A 17,304-nucleotide genomic window follows, 5' to 3' on the forward strand; every position below is an offset into this window, starting at 1 on the left:
CAACATAGGTCCGAAATGATCAATATGCACTGTATTTTATGTCATGAATAAGTCATTAGTGCATCCACAACTTTTACATACAATATCTGTGACGGTTCTCAGACACCCAGGTCTTAGTACTCTTCTGTAGTAAGCTGTAGACAACTGGACATGCTTGAGTTTAAGGTGTGAAAGACGGTAATTCTGAGAGACAGTCTGCTATTGTATGGGTGTTGGACTTTTCATTTATTTTTTACATTTTAACTTTTACGTAATGTTTTGTTTTTCTTGTAATTGCTTTCAGCTTTATAATAACAGTCACTAACAGGCCATCTTCACAAATTTGGAAAGATAAGGTAATCTTTAAAAGTTTTAAATGTGAAAGGTTCAGGGCAATTCTAACTTAAAACTTTTCACATAGTAGACAACAGGGGGTCTTCGTCTATTCATTCTGAAGCTATGGTTATGGTCATCTCAGAGTGAAGGTTGTGGCCAACCTTGGCTTTCCCCTCCTCCCCTTTGCTAGAGGTTGTGATTAATGCTAAAAACAAAAAACCAATCCCCTTTCTTGGCAGACACCAGGTCTGACAACGGCTGTGCTTGTTGCAGAGTCATTGGCATTCCTGTCAGGATTGCATAGCTTGTAGACCAAGGAGGCAACACTTAAATATCAGACTGGAAATCAGGAACACTCAAGAGGATCACAGTAGTACTGAGGTAAGTTCATCACTTATACTCAGCACCAGCCATTTGATGGATGTGTTAAGGGGTGAAAGTTGAATATCGTCTTCAACACGTGATTGTTTCTGTGACTAATTACCCAAGGATGTCATAGTCAATGTTGCAAACTGTTGAAAGTATTGGATTGTAAACACAATTAACCTGAATAGTGTTGAGTATATTTCAATTTTCCATTATACACATTTCAGTGTTAAAATGTCATCCGTATTTTTGCTGAATTGATATTTACATTTTAAATATAAAATGAGATAATGAGGATGCTCGGTAATAACCCAAATTAAACAAATCGTCTACTCATGATCGGCATCAACATCAACTCCCAAAATATCTACATGCTTTCTGAACATGCCATGATTTTAATCACTTTTATGACGTCAGTCCCTGGGTGTTCTGTTCTGTAGCCGACTGGATTTCAGCACTGGTCATATGAAACCCATAAAAATCAAGTCTCCCAGCAAGGAGGCTGTTAGTGTTCAGCTGTGTCAGAAGTCAAGTACACAGAACAAGTTTTAAGCAGTCTTAAACCGTTGCTAAAATATTTAATGGACACAAACTTGGTTCAACCAGTTCAACCAGCTTCTATAAAAAAAATACTTTAATTACACTCAATTTGTAAGCACAGGGGTTATTCATCATATTAACCGTAAGTTTAGTTACAGCATATATTCGGATTTAACAGAATCAGATGGTCAGCTGAACATGATTTAACACTGAAGATTTATTCATCAACACTGATTTAGAGGTCTATGAGATGAGAAGATTGGTTTTATGTGGCTTGTAATCTATCAAATTACAGCTTTTCTCATTTATCTATAGCCACACGTTATATCAGGCGGTATTAGGTTTGTACAAACTTGTTATATGAGAGATACAGTACACTACATACCGTTTTGTTTAGTTTGGCAAAAAGAGTTACATAACCTACTGTGATAAATGTTATGGGCATCAGTGGAATTTTTAGTTTGTCTTATAAAAGGCAGACAGCACAGATAACTTAAAATAACAGGAAATTTTACAAGCTGCCAAAAAATGTATGATAATAATAAGCAGTTGCCCACCTGTCATAGTCACCTTTAGCACTGTGATATAAATGCTTGAATCACGCAACACAGAATGACATGGAATGTAAAAGTTGACTATGGATAAATTGCAGACTATCATTTTATTGTTTTATAATTTCTAATTTAGTGAGGTTATTGATTTATATTATAGTCCTACAATGACTTCTCAATACTATTCTGTTTTGCTTTCCTTTTACCTTCCATCGGAAGATGTTCTTTTAAAAAGAAAAGAAAACCTGATGCTCGAGGCCACAACGGTGGTTCTTTTTCTAGCATTTGACAAACTATTGGTGAGGCTCTCAGGCAATTTGTAAAGCCTCAAATAAAATGCATTGAACACTGGGGATATACTGTGGCTCCTGTGTGAAGTTTGCAGTCGCATACTTATAGAAGACAGTATACATTCTAAAGCCAAGTTTTCAAATGTAAAGTTTGAGCTAATGTAGAAACAAGGTGGCAACGTGGGAAAGGATGTGTGCCAAAAAAGAAAATACAAAAGTTTCAGGTGATTATGCTGTAATTACAGCATAAATATAGCTAATCAAAATCCTACACACTAGATGTAAATTAAAATCTGATACAACAACAAAACGTAATTAAAACACTAACAATTTCCTGCTACTTGCATTGATCACATGAGCTGTAATTACAGCACTTAAAGTCTGTCTCCATCTAATGTTGCAGTTGGAGGAATTCTGCTAAATCAATCAAGGAATCAAACAACCCACGATGCAGAGAAGCTCAAAAGTGACTGATGGAGCAGCCAATGGACAAGGTAGGCATTTCATTTTTTTTGATGGATGCAACGAAAGAAATGTAAATACACATTTCTTGTACAAATAGAATCAGATTGAAAAAGAGACCTATAGTAATATGTATTGTATATATCTCACTGTAGTGCGATATTGCTAATCAGAAGAAAATGTTACACTAAATACAAAATAAAAATATTACACTGTTTAAATGTGATTTAACATAATTATTGAAATCTCACAGTACACAAAATCACTAAGAAATTGAATTTATGTGCACAATAGGCGATATGGGAAAAAAAAAGTTATCACAACATACTTTTTCTTTTGTACAAGTTGAACATGACAATTGTTTTTTTGTCGTATGCAGGGCACTAGACAGAGGAGACACAATGGTCTGCTGCTATAGTGCAGACTCAGACTGTAAAGTCTTGCATTGTGTGTTCTCCAGGGGACAGCACTGCTTTTTGTGTCAGCCTTCTTTGTCAACACTCTTGCTCGATGTTTCAGCTATTGCAGCCACATACTTGGTTCAAATCACCGTTTCTCACATTGTCATTGGCTGTCGGATTGTAAAAATTGTCAAAATTGTCAATGGATTGTCAAAATTGTCAAAATGTGGATGAAGTTATATCAAGAGTATCTTGTTTTTATATCGAGGAAAAATTATATTGCGATATATATCATTAAAAAGATTTTAGTCTTATCCAGAAGATTATGTTTAGGGGAGATCAGAAAATCCCAAGTATAGCTGTCTTTTCCGACTCACACAGGCATGAAATAGTGACGTGTAAGTGTAATTGTGAATAGAGCTGTAAACACCTGTCGCATATAGATCTAAGTGACAGTTAACTGAGCAACAAGAAACGTTCTGAAATGTAATTTATGAGAATGAGTCTTAGTGTAGTTTATGTGAGTGATTACAAATCAAGAGGCTGAAGTCAGAATCTCACAGTGGTGAATATTTGTGTACAACAAATGTTTTGTTTCTAACATTCAATTTTCCAATGCAAACAGTGGGGATCAAGAAAAGATCCAGGGTCCCTGGTGTGATGATTACGCAGTTTATTGAGACACTGCCAGAGGGAAAGAGCCATCCAGACTTCACCCGCAAGCCAATTGCTTTGACCATCCAAGAGGGTAGGACTGATAATTGAAGAAACATTTAAAACACAAATATATCAAAACATTACAAGGTGGAATTTATGTGATTAGACATTTTGTGCAAGGCAACAGGAGCAGAGCTCTGCTATTCAAAACACACACACACACACACACACACACACACACTCTAGACTGGCCTTGATTTAAAACCACAAGGTGCAACAATAGTAGAAGAAAAGTTGGTGCAATTTTGGATAGGAGAAATAAATACAGCATTAAGCATTTAATAACGTACATGTTAAAAGACAGATGAGGGAGTATGTATATTTTGGTACTTGCCAATACAGAGTATCGCTACAAAAAAAAAAAAATACTTTAAAAATAGAGCTGATTATTGCTACCGGTATCCTGAATCAATTTAGTTCCAATTTACAAGGATCCAATTTGATTATTTTTCCAATTTGATTCATTTGGATTCAATTTTGTATCGTTTCAGAGACAGTTTCATTTCCATACCAATTTTGGTAGTGAGAGAGATTTTGATGAATGTTGGGGAAACAATAAGCCCAAAGAGAATAAGTAACATCTTCCAAATCTATACATCCTTAAATATTATCCCTAAATATCAGGGCTGCAACAATTTGTCGTCGCAATAGGCAAGGTTGTTTATTAAAATTTACAGATAGTTGTGTGGAATGTTATTACCAATGTGTCGTCAACCTGTTTAATTAAAATGCCGTATCTGGCAAAGAATGTTCAATAACTGCAATGTACTAGGAAACTATTTCCACCCATTTCTGAATGAATACATGAAAAAAGTGGGGTTTGAACTGCAGACATGCCAACATTGTCTGCAACATCAAAGTTAATTGTTTTTCACATTGGGGGCTCGTCAGGGATATAGCACAGTGATGCGAGGAGATAGAATAAAATGTCACCCCAGGTCACTGCAAATAAACAATGAGAATGAGACATAAAGCTGAAGCTAAGTGACGCTAGCAAGCCTTTATGTCAGCACGCAAGCATTCTTAGTGGATATAAATAACACCAACAGTGGTAGCGCAGAGCAGTGTATGTTCAGCGTGAAACAGTTGAAGATGATTGAAATGGCAGCCGAACGCCAACTTCATGTGTGTGGGGGGGCCGTGAAGTTTTACATAATTTCAGCTCGGGAGCGATAAAAGTCTCCTCTGTGCTCCTCCATTATGCTCTTTGAGCTAAAAGACAGAAAGCACGTCTCATCCACTGTCAATATTTCATGTAAGAGAAAAATATTCCATTGTGCCAAAGATGTCTCTGACGAGTTACACATTGGTAAAATGACCAGACCTCTGCACACCAATACATAGAATTCTCTCAGTGTGAGTAATTCCCTGCAACAGTCCATTACACCTAACAGCCGTTTCACTGTGTTGTCAGTCAAATCAGTATAATAGGTGACCTTACTGTGGGTTTTTTGTTACAGGAAAATTTGCTTTTTTTAAAGCCATTGTCACTGGAGACCCAAAGCCGACTGTAACATGGAGCAGAAACAATGGATATGTGTCTGATACATCAAGATACCAAACCAAATATGATCCCAATTCCAATGAGCATACATTTGAGGCAAGTGATACGGGCTATCAATTTGCAGTGATACTGTACAGCAGCATGCTGATGCAAAGGACCTACAAAAATAGAACAGACAAAAATAGGTCATGAGAAACAGAAAGAAAGAGTAAGAAATCGTTTAATAACATAAAGGTCATTCAGTCTTTGGACACTCAACAAACTGGGCTGAGCACATCTAACACCAATATCCTTTCAGGTCACTGATATTCAAAGTATAAATAAGAAGTGTAGAGTTTCACATTATTTGGCTGTCCAGCTATAAAGTGTACAGAGTCTGTACCTGGTGTCCTGTTTCTTCATCATAGTAGTCAGTTACATGCTTTATGTTACATGGGAATATGTATATTTCTTTCTTACAGTTCATTGAATACCATACCCTGTGTTTATACCATAGAATTGGAGTGAAATACTGTGAAGAAGCTCAGCTTATTTGGAAAAGCACACATTTATATGTAAATACAGACCAGTTGCCAAGGAAGGAGAAGTTCAAACTGATTGCCAGACAATACGTCTATAGACCTAAGTACAAACCAAACCAAATCTATCGAACTGGACCAAACTTAAGAATTAATATAATTTCCATTTCTATAATGACTAATTTTAAATGAAATCCAAATCAAGATATATTCAAAAACATTTTTAAGATGAGAGGGATGAGATCAATCAAGCACCAACCTCATCCAAACCTCCATTATTTTCTGATAGAGCTTTGAAGTGGGGATGAATGATTGAGGGGAAAGTACGAGCAATTGCGAGCAATCTTGATTTTCATTTGAAAATTATTTAGTGTTCAGCCCTTCTTTGAAAGATCATAAGACAACAACTACTGAAACATTGAATATAATTAAAGTGACAAAGCCTTATATCCATTATATTCAGCACATCTTGTATTTTTCAGATGCCAAATGTTGCGCCAGAGCAAGCGGATACCTACAAATGTTTTGCAGTGAACGACTACGGTCAAGCCACAGTCACAGTACTTTTGAATGTTATTGAAGGTAGGGACTGCTTAGTTAAAATGCAGATGAAAAATGATGTGAGCAACACTGTGAAAAGTAATTTGATATGCAAAATATTTCCTGTCCACTTCAGATTTACACTTTCATCTAAATTTGATACTTTACATATCCTTGAATTTATGGCACTCATCTCAGTACTAATCACTCTGCACTCTCTGTGTATCCTTTAATTACATGACTGTATATAATAAGGTTAAGCACCCACTTTTCTGCCTTCAGTTGGTTTCAAAAAAAATAAACCCCCACAACAAGCAGCTGAAGCTACTGATGGGAATTTTAAGAATGTACTAAAAAGAAAAAGGTAGGTTTTCACACACTGTATCAACGGTGTCTTCTACTGATTTGCAAGAACATTTAACTTATCCATTCTCTTTTAACTTCTAGTAAGATCCGTCCAAAATCTGAGCAACCTGCGAGAAAACACGGGGAAATTGATCCAAAGTTTTGGGAGCTCTTACTTAGCGCTGAAAAGAAAGACTATGAGAGGATCTGTGCAGAGTTTGGAGTCACAGACTTCCGTTGGATGCTTAAGAAACTGAATGAAATGAAGAAGGAAAGGGAGGAAGAGCAAGCTCAGGTGAGTGATTTATGATATTTGCTTATTCATGTTAACTATACTTCCTATAGATATCCAGATACTTGCCCCTTGATTCCTAACTGTTCTACTTTTTTTCTCAGTTTGTCAAAAGCCTGTCTAACCTGAGGCCTATTAGTGTCAATGCAGATGGTTCTGCATCCTTTGAGATTGACATAGACCTTCTTGAACAAAGCAGCTCAGTCTACCTTTACAAGGTTAGTGTGATACAAAGTTACAACTGGTTGTCCTTAACAATGTAACAGTTACACAACAATTGTGTAGGAGTCATTCTCAATTTCAACCGTGATCCCAGAACTGAGTCCCATACATCTTCCCCACAGGATGGTGAAATGGTTCCATATACAAAGGATTTGGGAGACATATTGAGGCACAGCCTTAGACAAGTGGGGAAAAAGTATATTTTCAGTATGAGGGACCTTATGCCAGAAGATGCTGGAATGTACCAGTTGGATGTGGAGGATGTGACTATGTTTTCCACTGATTTTAAAAGTAAGTGTTGCACCTACACATGGTTAATTACCCTTAATGTCAACAGACCCATTTAAAATAAATTAACTGTGAACTATTTAAACGTATGACTGCTCGTCAAAATACTACTTGTTATTTTTCAGTCCCCATGGTGGATTTCTTGGTGAAAATCGAAGAAGTTAAGGCAAAGGAGAGAGAAGATGCTGTGTTTGAGTGTGTCCTGTCAAATCCCTTCTCCAGGATTCTGTGGTTTGGCAAGAATTTGCCATTGGAACAAGGGGACAAATATGATATTGAGGTTTCAGAGGACAAGCTAATTCACAGGCTGGTGGTAAAAGACTGTATGGTGGTAGACAAGGGAATTTATGCTGCCTGTGCAGGAATAAAATCTTGCAACGCATGGCTTGTCGTTGAAGGTAAGATATGAAAAGTCGAAGGATAACTGATAATAATCAATAATTAATCATATTTAAGGTTGATTAGGGAATGGAAATCTTTTCTTTGCCATATTAGCTGACAAAGATGTGCAAAAAGGCAAAAAAGCTGCAAGGAAAACAACCAGAGCTGGAGGATCTGAAATGGACTTGCAGAAGGTTGCCCAAGAACAACATGTCAAATTAGAAAAGGAAAGAAAGGAAAAACAAGAAGAGATAAAAGCTACTAAAGAAGCTGCAGCAGCTACACCTCCACCTGAAATCCCTCCAGCTCCTGAACCAACTCCAACTCCAGCTCCAGCTCCAGCTCCAGCGACACTTAAGACACCTAACAACCCTGAACCAAGTAAGAATGCCAGGTGTAAGATTTATTAAACTGGCTGCTGAATTCACAAACAACTAGAGCTGCAACTAACGGTTATTTTCATAATCGATTAATCTGTGGATTATTTTCTCGCTTAATCGTTTGGTCCATAAAATATCAGAAAACCTTAAAAAATGTTGATCGGTGTTTGTTAAACCTGGAAATGATGATGTTCTCAAATGTCTTGTTTTGTCCACAAACCAAAGATTAAGTTTTAATGATTTCTTTGTTGTCCGGAGCAAAGAAATGAAGAAAATATTCACATTTAAGAAGCTTAAACAATCGGAAATCTTGTTTTAATCACGAAAAAAGCTTCAAACGATGAATCGATTATCAAAATAGTTGTCGATTAATTTAGTAATCAATTAATAACTGATTAATTGATGAATTGTTTCAGCTCTACAAACAACCACACAATACAGAGTTTCTCAAAGACCAGCCAGCAAATTGTGGCAGTCGAGAGTGTGCCAGCTGTCAATCTGTGTGTGTGTATGTGTGTGTGTGTGTGTGTGTGTGCATGGCTGCATGAGTGTGTCTCTCTGTGTTGTGTATGTGTATGTGTTTGTGCGAGAGCTGTAGAGAGAGTTGCAAAGGCAGGGTCAATGAATGTACAAAACATTTCATTGTGCATTGTGTTTTCACTGCGCTGAAAATAAAAGACAGAATCAATTTGTCGTGATTCTGTGGCAGGCCGGCACAAATTGGTTAATCTATGGGAAACCCTACAGTAATAAATCTAGACTTAAATTAAAGTCAAGACTAATCTCACTCAATATAAAATGCCTTCATTTATCTAAGGAGTTAGTTATTTACTTTTTAGGTTTTGTTCAATGTAGCAGCAAGTGTAACATTTTGGCAAATAATAAACCAACTTAAAATAAAATAAATTCACATTAATCAGTGAATTCTTTGTTGTACCTTGTTTCGGCATGGCAACCACTAACTTGATTTAATGTTTCACAGGAATAATAAATGAGATTGCAGCTGTAGTCTCTGCGCCATTGGTTGTGGAGGAAGTAGGCACAGGTAAGAAACTTGGTTTTGTGTGAAACTGACAATTTTCATTTGTGTGATTCTCGCTACACAAATGAAAATTGTGTTATCATCATTTTTGCTCATTTAGATTTACTTTTCAGTTTTCTTAGCATGGCTAGAGATTTCATCTACAGTATATACAGTTTACTTTACATTGAGCTGTATGTATAAAGGATCCATTGCAAAGAGAGCTTGTTTGTGTTTTTCCCCATTTTTATAAAGTGTGGGCAGCATGGTCACTCTCATCTGTTAATGTGTGCTGACATGAAAAGCAAGACGCTCCATGACGCACAGGCATCCAGTGTGGATTTGACCTTATTGTTAACAGTGTCACACCTTTTAAGTCTGTGTTGAATACACACTGATTGGATCAGTTTTCAAATGCAATAACATGGTCTTTACATGGATTACCAGACTAATGCGAGCGCGTTCACTGCCAGCTGACTTTTACACTCCCCTCCTGACATGTTAAGACAAATATAAACAGCCATGTACATTTAAAACGTACTTGATGGACACTGCAATGAAACACGATTCCGTAAGCTATTTTACAGGAGGCTGTTAGGCTGTTAGGCTGTAACATTAGCAGTTTGCTATAACTTATATTGAGGTAGCCACACAACTTTTTTTACACGTCGACAGCCACAGAAGCTATGCAGTGCTAATTTAATAATATGTTTTGTACCGTGATTTCACCGGCTGTATGACTTTATTTAGCTTTTTCAAAAGGATCGTCATGTATCATGCAGTTCGTTCAAAAATAGAGATATACTAACAAATATCTAATGTGTTTTCATGTCGCCCGCTGTTATTGCTGATAGGTCAGTCAGACAAAACTTCACCAACCGCCAGCGAGTCGCCAAGTGGTAAGTGAGACAGTGAAGCACTCACAAGTGAGGGAGTAATTTCCTAAATCACATTTAAATGACTTGCTCTTGTTATTACTGGTATTCACTCAGGGGAGGCCACTGGCAGTAATCAACCAGGCACACACTCAGGAGGTGGTATGCCAAATATTAAACACTGAGAACTGTAACACAAACATTGAAAGACTGCAAACTAACCGTATTTGTTTATCGGCTAAAGAATACATGAGAAATTATGATATTTTAGCATATTTGCATTTTAAACTACATACCAATACATAGATGGAAAGGAATAAAATAATAAATTGGGAAATAACCACCATGTTAAGACGTACTTATCATACAATATTTGTGCTGATGTTTGCATACTCTAGTGAGTCGATCAGGTTTCTGTTAGTAAAGATTGTAAACTTAATGTTTGCTGCTCAATGGGCTGTTAATGTCACTACTTAGCTTATAACTGTATATTATGTATGTATTCATTTAAAACACAGCGATGCCATTTCTTCCTTCTTTCATTTGTGTATGTTCTTCTGTGGGTGCCGTATATGCATCGTGTGGGATGCTAATGGTTCTAGCCTTTTAGAGCTCAAGTACAGTATTGAGCAGTTATACCAAAACTGAAAGCTGCATGGTGCCGTTAATGTGCAAAGTAGAGGGTAACTTAATTGTATCTTGTCCAGAACCAGTGATTACCTGCGGACTCTCTGACGTTCATACACTTTGTGGAAAGCCAGCTGAATTAATTGTGAAGATGAATGTGGAGTGTGATGGAATCTGGTTCAAAGACGGACAGCAGGTACAATCCAGAAATAAATATATATCACCTGCTTACATCATAGAAAGAGCTTGAGACATGAACTCTCTCACTCGACAACATGGACACAAGGAAAGGCAGATTATAGGAACTTCACCAAAAAACTTCACCTTACTAAAGTCTATACCCACTACACAATATCCTACTAATGTTTGCAGCTTTATCTTGCCAGTAGTTATTTTATTGGAAACTGACATCTGTACTGCTGACAACATTAATTTGTTTAGCTTACAGGAACACAGTAGCTCCTGTTCTATCTTGTCTGAATAAGTTTGTTTGACTTTCGTAAATCTGAACTAGGGATTTCAAAAACCGAATCAAAGAATAACACATTTCAAACACTAACTTCTTTTGTGCGTGCCAAAATGTAAATTACAAAATGTCTCAATTGACTTTGGTGAGGCATGCAAGCAGTTTACAGATTTTGTAAACTTTTAGTTAAGTGGCTTAAATCAGTTTTTCTCTGATGACAGAGTGCAGGCAGCACCGTCAGTAACTAATTTAAACCACACTTCAAAAAACACGATCTATCCCTTTAAGTAGCACATCTAGAAGTTTGAAGTAGAAACTACCAAATAAGTACTAGTAAAAGTATTAAAGTGTACCTTTCACTTTTAATTTGCTAGATCAACTCAAATGCAGGGGTCACCATGACCAAAGATGGAATCTCTAACACACTAACTATTCAAAGCTGCACAGACGACGACTCTGGACTTTATCGTTTTGTATCAGGGGAACAAAGTACTCAAGGAAGAGTCAATATTGGAGGTATGATATACGTTCCTGTCTTAACCTCAATATATGAAGGAAATGACTTCCAGTTTGATAAATTGAATTATACTTTGTTTTTACAGATGTACCTGAATTTGACCAGGACAGCCTTCACAAATTCTCCAAACCTGTGATAGTCAGAGTGGGGCAGAATGCTGCTTTCAAGATGCCCTTCACTCCTCAGGAGTCTTTGATGGTCATTTGGTTTAAAAATGGTACCGAGATCAAAGACGGAGGAGGAGTTAAGATTGTGAGGGAGCCCAATCACAGCCGGCTGCTGTTCAGAGACTGTCTGCGGACAGACGCAGGGGAAATAAAGATTCAGCTCAAAAACCCATTTGGAGTGGTGGAGGCCATATCTCAGCTTATTGTGCTTGGTACAGAATCCAGGAATCTAATAAGAAAAACTTTAAATACTGAGTTTCACACTGATCACCAGTTACCAAATTCATTATGTTTTTTTCTAACAGATCGTCCCAGTCCACCAGAGGGTCCAGTGGGCACTGTCGAAACTACATCCTCTCTAATTGAGATTAAATGGAACCCTCCAAAAGATGACGGTGGCTCAACTGTCACCAACTATATCGTTGAACGGCAACAGGCAGGACAATGTCTGTGGACAAAACTTGGGGACGTGTCTTCTGACAAGACTTCCTTCAGTGACAAGAATGTGACACATGGAAGGAAATACAACTATCAAATCTATGCAGAAAACCCTGAGGGTCTCAGTGATGCACTGGAGACAGCCGACAGCATTATGGCTGGCATAATGAGTGAGTGTAGGAAAATAGAAGTCTCATTTAGTGTTCCTCAGCAAATCCCATGTTAATCTCCCGCAGGTGTAATAAATGAATAATGTCTTCGGATAGGTTTTGTGATCACTTCAAATTGTTTATCACCAACACTATTTGGTTGCTACAAAAAGTCTACCTTTCTCATATTATCTCAAAAGAGGCATTGCATGCAAATCCATGCAGTAATAATGTTTATATTTCCTCAATTTAATCCATGTCTTCCGATTATTAATAATGACCTCATTGCATTAATTACATGACTTCCCCAGTACTCTCTGGTCCACCTGGCACTCCCAAAGTGGTGAGTACCTCAAAGACATGTATCAATTTGACCTGGACTCCTCCAGAGGATGACAGGGGAGTACCGATCATCGGTTATCAGATTGAGAAACGAAAGAAGGACACAAATCAGTGGATTGCACTGAATGGACTCAGTGATCCTATTGAAGGTTTGTCGAAAACAAAAACATACCCATTTCATGTTCCATTTCATGCTCTCTTTTCATGATTGTCATCCTTGCCGTTTCATTTCTAGATGTGAACTGTGCAGTTAAAGACATCACTGAAGGAGCAGAATATGAATTCAGAGTCGCAGCAATCAATGAGTCTGGATCTGGAGACCTAAGCCCCCCGTCTGCAATGGTGTGTGCAAAGAATCCCAACAGTAAGTGTACAGTACCTTAAATGTTGATGTTAATGATTAAACCCTGTTGTTATCCCACATATTCTTTTTTTACGGGGAGTTTGTGTTTGTTCCTCATCCAGTGAGACCTTCTTTTAAAGACCCAGAGGACTTCATTGTTGTCAGAGCAGGAAATATGGCTCGGGTCAAAGTTTGCTACATGGTATGGACATACTGTGACCCTCTTGCTTTATATAAATCTCAAATCTATCAATCAATTGTATGCCCAATTCAGCCATGTCATACACTTAACTTTTTTATCTGACAATAATATCTCCAGGCAGAGCCTACAGCTCAGATCACTTGGCTAAAGGACGACGAGCCCATCTCCCCGTGGATTAACATTATTAATACAGAGGGAATGTCTCAGCTTGCCATTCCCTCAGCAAAGCGGTCAGATTCAGCCATCTACACTATAAATGCCAAAAATTCTGAGGGCGAGGCTTCATTGGACATTGAGGTTCGAGTCACAGGTAAGGACAAGTTACTACTGGTGATATGTTGATTAAGGATTATTTGTGGTGATGTTTATTCAATGAAATCATAATCACCTCGTTATTTCCCGATCCAAGTGCAAATCTTCACAGTTCAGTGTACAGTATTGAAATGTTACATGTTGTGATAAAAATCGACATTTCTATGGACCCTCTGGTCAAACTACTGCATTCTGCTTTTTTTGCCCACGCTTGTGTCACTGGTACAAGCCTTTTTTTTGACCCTCTTGTTCAACTACCTTGAGTTATCCCAGACTCCTCCACCCTTTGAAAAACGCCACTTCGCCTTTCTCTTTCTCCACCGCCTTGAAGTGTGGTGTGAGCGACAGTGGCCAATTTCACTGAGCACCTCACACAGCTGCAATTCAGGGTCAGATTTCACTCGCAGACCGCAGACCGCAGCCCCTGCACTGCTGCACACACTCCCTCCCACGTCCTTCCCCTTACTTAGATCTCAGACCACTTCTTGGCATTTTTTAAAATCATGAATTTGGTGGAGTTAGGCTCAGAAGAGGAGGTTTAGTTGCCCTATGATAAGCACTGAATTTAAATTTCAACACAAATGTGTAGTCATTGGGGAAGAAATCTTTTTTAAATGCAATCTTTGATAAAACATTTGTTTTGTATAGTTTTAATATATATTACGAATAGTCACAGTAATGATGGACTTTTTATAACTAAGCAAATAATGAAATACTCATGCTCATCCCTATTCAGAATTATGCTTTACTTGATTATTAGAGATTAGAATACAGGGATACAAGAGTGACGATACCACTCGAGTGTCTCTTACAAAGAAAACCTTTTACAGTGGCAGGTTTTTTTCAGCACCAGGAAAACAGAAATGGTAAACTATCGTTTGGTTGAAAAAACATAAAAATCAATGTTCTGGGTGTAATTATGCATGTCCATAGAATCTAAAAATAAACCAACAGACAAAACAAGTTGTGTCATTGCTGCTTTCCTTATTTATCATTATTTTTTTTCAATTAAATGTATTCAATTTTCAGCATGCCCTGTAAGCCCTAATGACACATTTTTAAATTAGTCACGGTAATAAGGTACAAACCAAGATAAATATGAAGAAGGTTCACTGTATTAAAATGTGGATACTGCCAAAACCTAGAGCAAAACAGACAAAAACTAACATCAGGGGGAAATGCCTCTGTACAAAGAAGAATTTCATAAACTTTCCTCCAAGCAGTTAAGAAACAGAACCAATATTCAGTATCATAACCTACATGTTATCGCACTTGTTGCTAGATGAACCCAAGACTCCAGGGCCAGTGGAGTTGGAGCAAACAGTCCATGGCAAAGTGGTGGTGTCGTGGGCACCCTCTCCAGACCAGGAGCTCGATGACCGCTTGTATTATGTGGTGTCTCAACACAACTCCAACACCAGAGTATGGAAGACCGTAGCAGACCGCCTCTTCACTAACAAATACACAGCCAACAACATCCTGCCTGGGATAGAGTACCATTTCCGGATCTACGCCAAGAATGACATGGGCCTTTCAGATGCTTCTCAGTCACCGACATGGGGCACCAATAGCAACAGAGGTAGGTTATTTTCACTTGTATTTGCTCATGCAATAAATTAAACTTTACTACACATTACGGTGACAATTTCACATTCAAAGGTTATACTTTACATGTTCAGTATGTGGAGAGAAAACAAACCATAACACAAACTACAGCTTAGAAATTGTTTAGATGTTACTGAAAGAAAGTCAATTGTATGGATGAGTCCAAGCCTATTTACTGTACATACTCCTGCACTTGTGCCTATATAATATTAAATAATGACAAAAAGTAAAAACCCCTGGGTAAAAAGAAATGTTTAACCAGAGACTGCATTGAGTCACTAAAGCTAATGGGCTACGATTAGTACACCAAGATGTAGTGCACATTACTGAAATAAATTCACATGCAATGGCAGCAGTGACAAATTGTGGTCATTTTATTAATTCATTTTATAATTACCAGTGCGGTTTCCAACACTGATAAATCAGATATGCTAATTCCACTGGTATCAGTTTAGTTGGTTTGTCTGTACTTTATAAATCATACTGGGAGTCTGGGAATCTGAGAGCTAGTTAAAATGCAAGTGACTAAGCATTTTCTGTACTTTCCTACATAGTTTAAATGCTACCATCTCACAATGTACAATGAATTCTCTGAGTATAACCTGGACCTGCTGTATAAATTAATATCCTAAATATTTGATACAAAAAAATGATCATGTAACCTCATTTTTTTTCTCCCCCTTTAAAGTTCCAATAACTGCAAATCGAGTTAACCTAACAGAGGTTGGCTTTGAGAGGCCTCCATCCATCTTGGTCCCTCTGAAAGTCCACGCTCCACCGAAAGGATACCAACTCTATATGACTTGTGCCGTGCGGGGATGCCCAACACCCACTGTATCCTGGTACCTGAATGACGTCTGTATCAACTCTGACAGCAACTACTACATCACAAACTCTTTTGGAGTATGCTCCATGTTTATATTCCGAGTCCGACCACAGGACAGTGGTGAATATAAAGTGGTCGCAGTCAACTCGTTCGGCAAGGCAGAGTGTTTCACTAAACTTGCTGTTAGAGGTAAGAGTGGGTTCATCTTAAGCGTATATTGTGATCATGATTTTCTATAATGATGATGCTTCTTTCTGCCTCTTCCAACAGATTGAAATGACTTGGAGGTTTTTATGCAGCCACCTCTTGCACATTTATGGAATGCAAGGAAGCAGAATGTTGTATTACATTTTGCTACACTGAAAACCTCCTGTTGAATTATCACTTAAAAAAGATTAAAATACAAAATGATTTAACTCATGTGAATTCTATCAAATATTTATGGTCTTCACCACAATAAATCAGCACAGTGACATTGGTGTAGTGTCCCTTTCTTTATCTGTTTTGACACTGAAATAGCTTTTATTGACTTCACTGGCAGAAACATACTGGTGGTAACTACCATTAAAGCCATAAATGTTTCAAGCAGCACGTCTCCAATATCCAAAGTCCATGACTCCACGCACACTGCAGTACTACATTAAGCCCTTGTGAACCCACTGCACATTTTTATTGCTTTTCCATACATATATATATATATATCCAACTGAGCTACCCCAGAAAAATCTGTGACTACAAGCTTTACTTATTCTAGTTATTATAGTCAGTCAAATGGTAATTAACAGCACAAACTATATATATTAAAAAAAAAAGGAATACACAAACTTAGTTTTACTGCTTGGGAAAATCATTCAGTAAGATCTAAAAGAAAAAGAAATATTTGCATGGATGCTCTACCAGGTCAGGGGTGACATTTGTATTTTTTTCTTCTGCAGTTATATCTCTTTTAGAGATTTTGAGGTGACTATTCAAACAGACTACATAAGCCAGGCTTTTTCAACCTCTGACAATGTGAACACAAAATCATGCTTGGTACACTGAGTAGAACACGACCCCACCACCATCGTCATGAACAACCATCTTTTTATGAATACCGCTGTCACACTGCGAGAATTTGGGATGATACTTTTGGAGGCTAATTGGAACCAACTGGTGCCAATTCATTCATCTTAAGCACGGATTATTTTACTATGTAAAATGTCTCGTGATAATATTCACTGACCAATGAAGTCCACAGTGGATTGATCGTATTACCAAAGACCTTGTGAAGCTGACACTGACAAGCGTCTGCAATGTCTCCTG

The 17,304-nt window shown here is 37.7% G+C and overlaps 1 protein-coding gene across 3 annotated transcripts; it reads left to right on the forward strand.

Annotated features, from left to right (window-relative positions):
* Nucleotides 1-530: 530 nt before the first annotated feature.
* On the forward strand, nucleotides 531-16,475 carry igfn1.4 (immunoglobulin like and fibronectin type III domain containing 1, tandem duplicate 4). 3 transcript variants are annotated; one of them, XM_058630504.1, is made up of 25 exons: nucleotides 531-696; nucleotides 2,466-2,556; nucleotides 3,551-3,673; nucleotides 5,103-5,242; nucleotides 6,147-6,246; nucleotides 6,487-6,568; nucleotides 6,652-6,844; nucleotides 6,946-7,059; nucleotides 7,186-7,354; nucleotides 7,477-7,749; nucleotides 7,847-8,113; nucleotides 9,095-9,157; nucleotides 9,988-10,032; nucleotides 10,126-10,170; nucleotides 10,716-10,831; nucleotides 11,476-11,617; nucleotides 11,704-11,997; nucleotides 12,091-12,393; nucleotides 12,684-12,863; nucleotides 12,950-13,078; nucleotides 13,180-13,259; nucleotides 13,377-13,569; nucleotides 14,854-15,150; nucleotides 15,865-16,191; nucleotides 16,273-16,475. In XM_058630504.1, the coding sequence occupies exons 2-25, from the start codon at nucleotides 2,511-2,513 to the stop codon at nucleotides 16,275-16,277; spliced, it is 3,726 nt and encodes a 1,241-aa protein (XP_058486487.1). In that variant the 5' UTR covers nucleotides 531-696; nucleotides 2,466-2,510; the 3' UTR covers nucleotides 16,278-16,475. The 3 variants fall into 3 exon arrangements, with proteins under 3 accessions (XP_058486487.1, XP_058486488.1, XP_058486489.1); XM_058630505.1 differs by having other exon boundaries at nucleotides 10,126-10,167; XM_058630506.1 differs by lacking the exon at nucleotides 10,126-10,170.
* The last annotated feature ends 829 nt before the right edge of the window (nucleotides 16,476-17,304 follow it).

Source organism: Solea solea, chromosome 6 (genome assembly GCF_958295425.1).
Source record: "Solea solea chromosome 6, fSolSol10.1, whole genome shotgun sequence".
NCBI lineage: Eukaryota > Metazoa > Chordata > Actinopteri > Pleuronectiformes > Soleidae > Solea > Solea solea.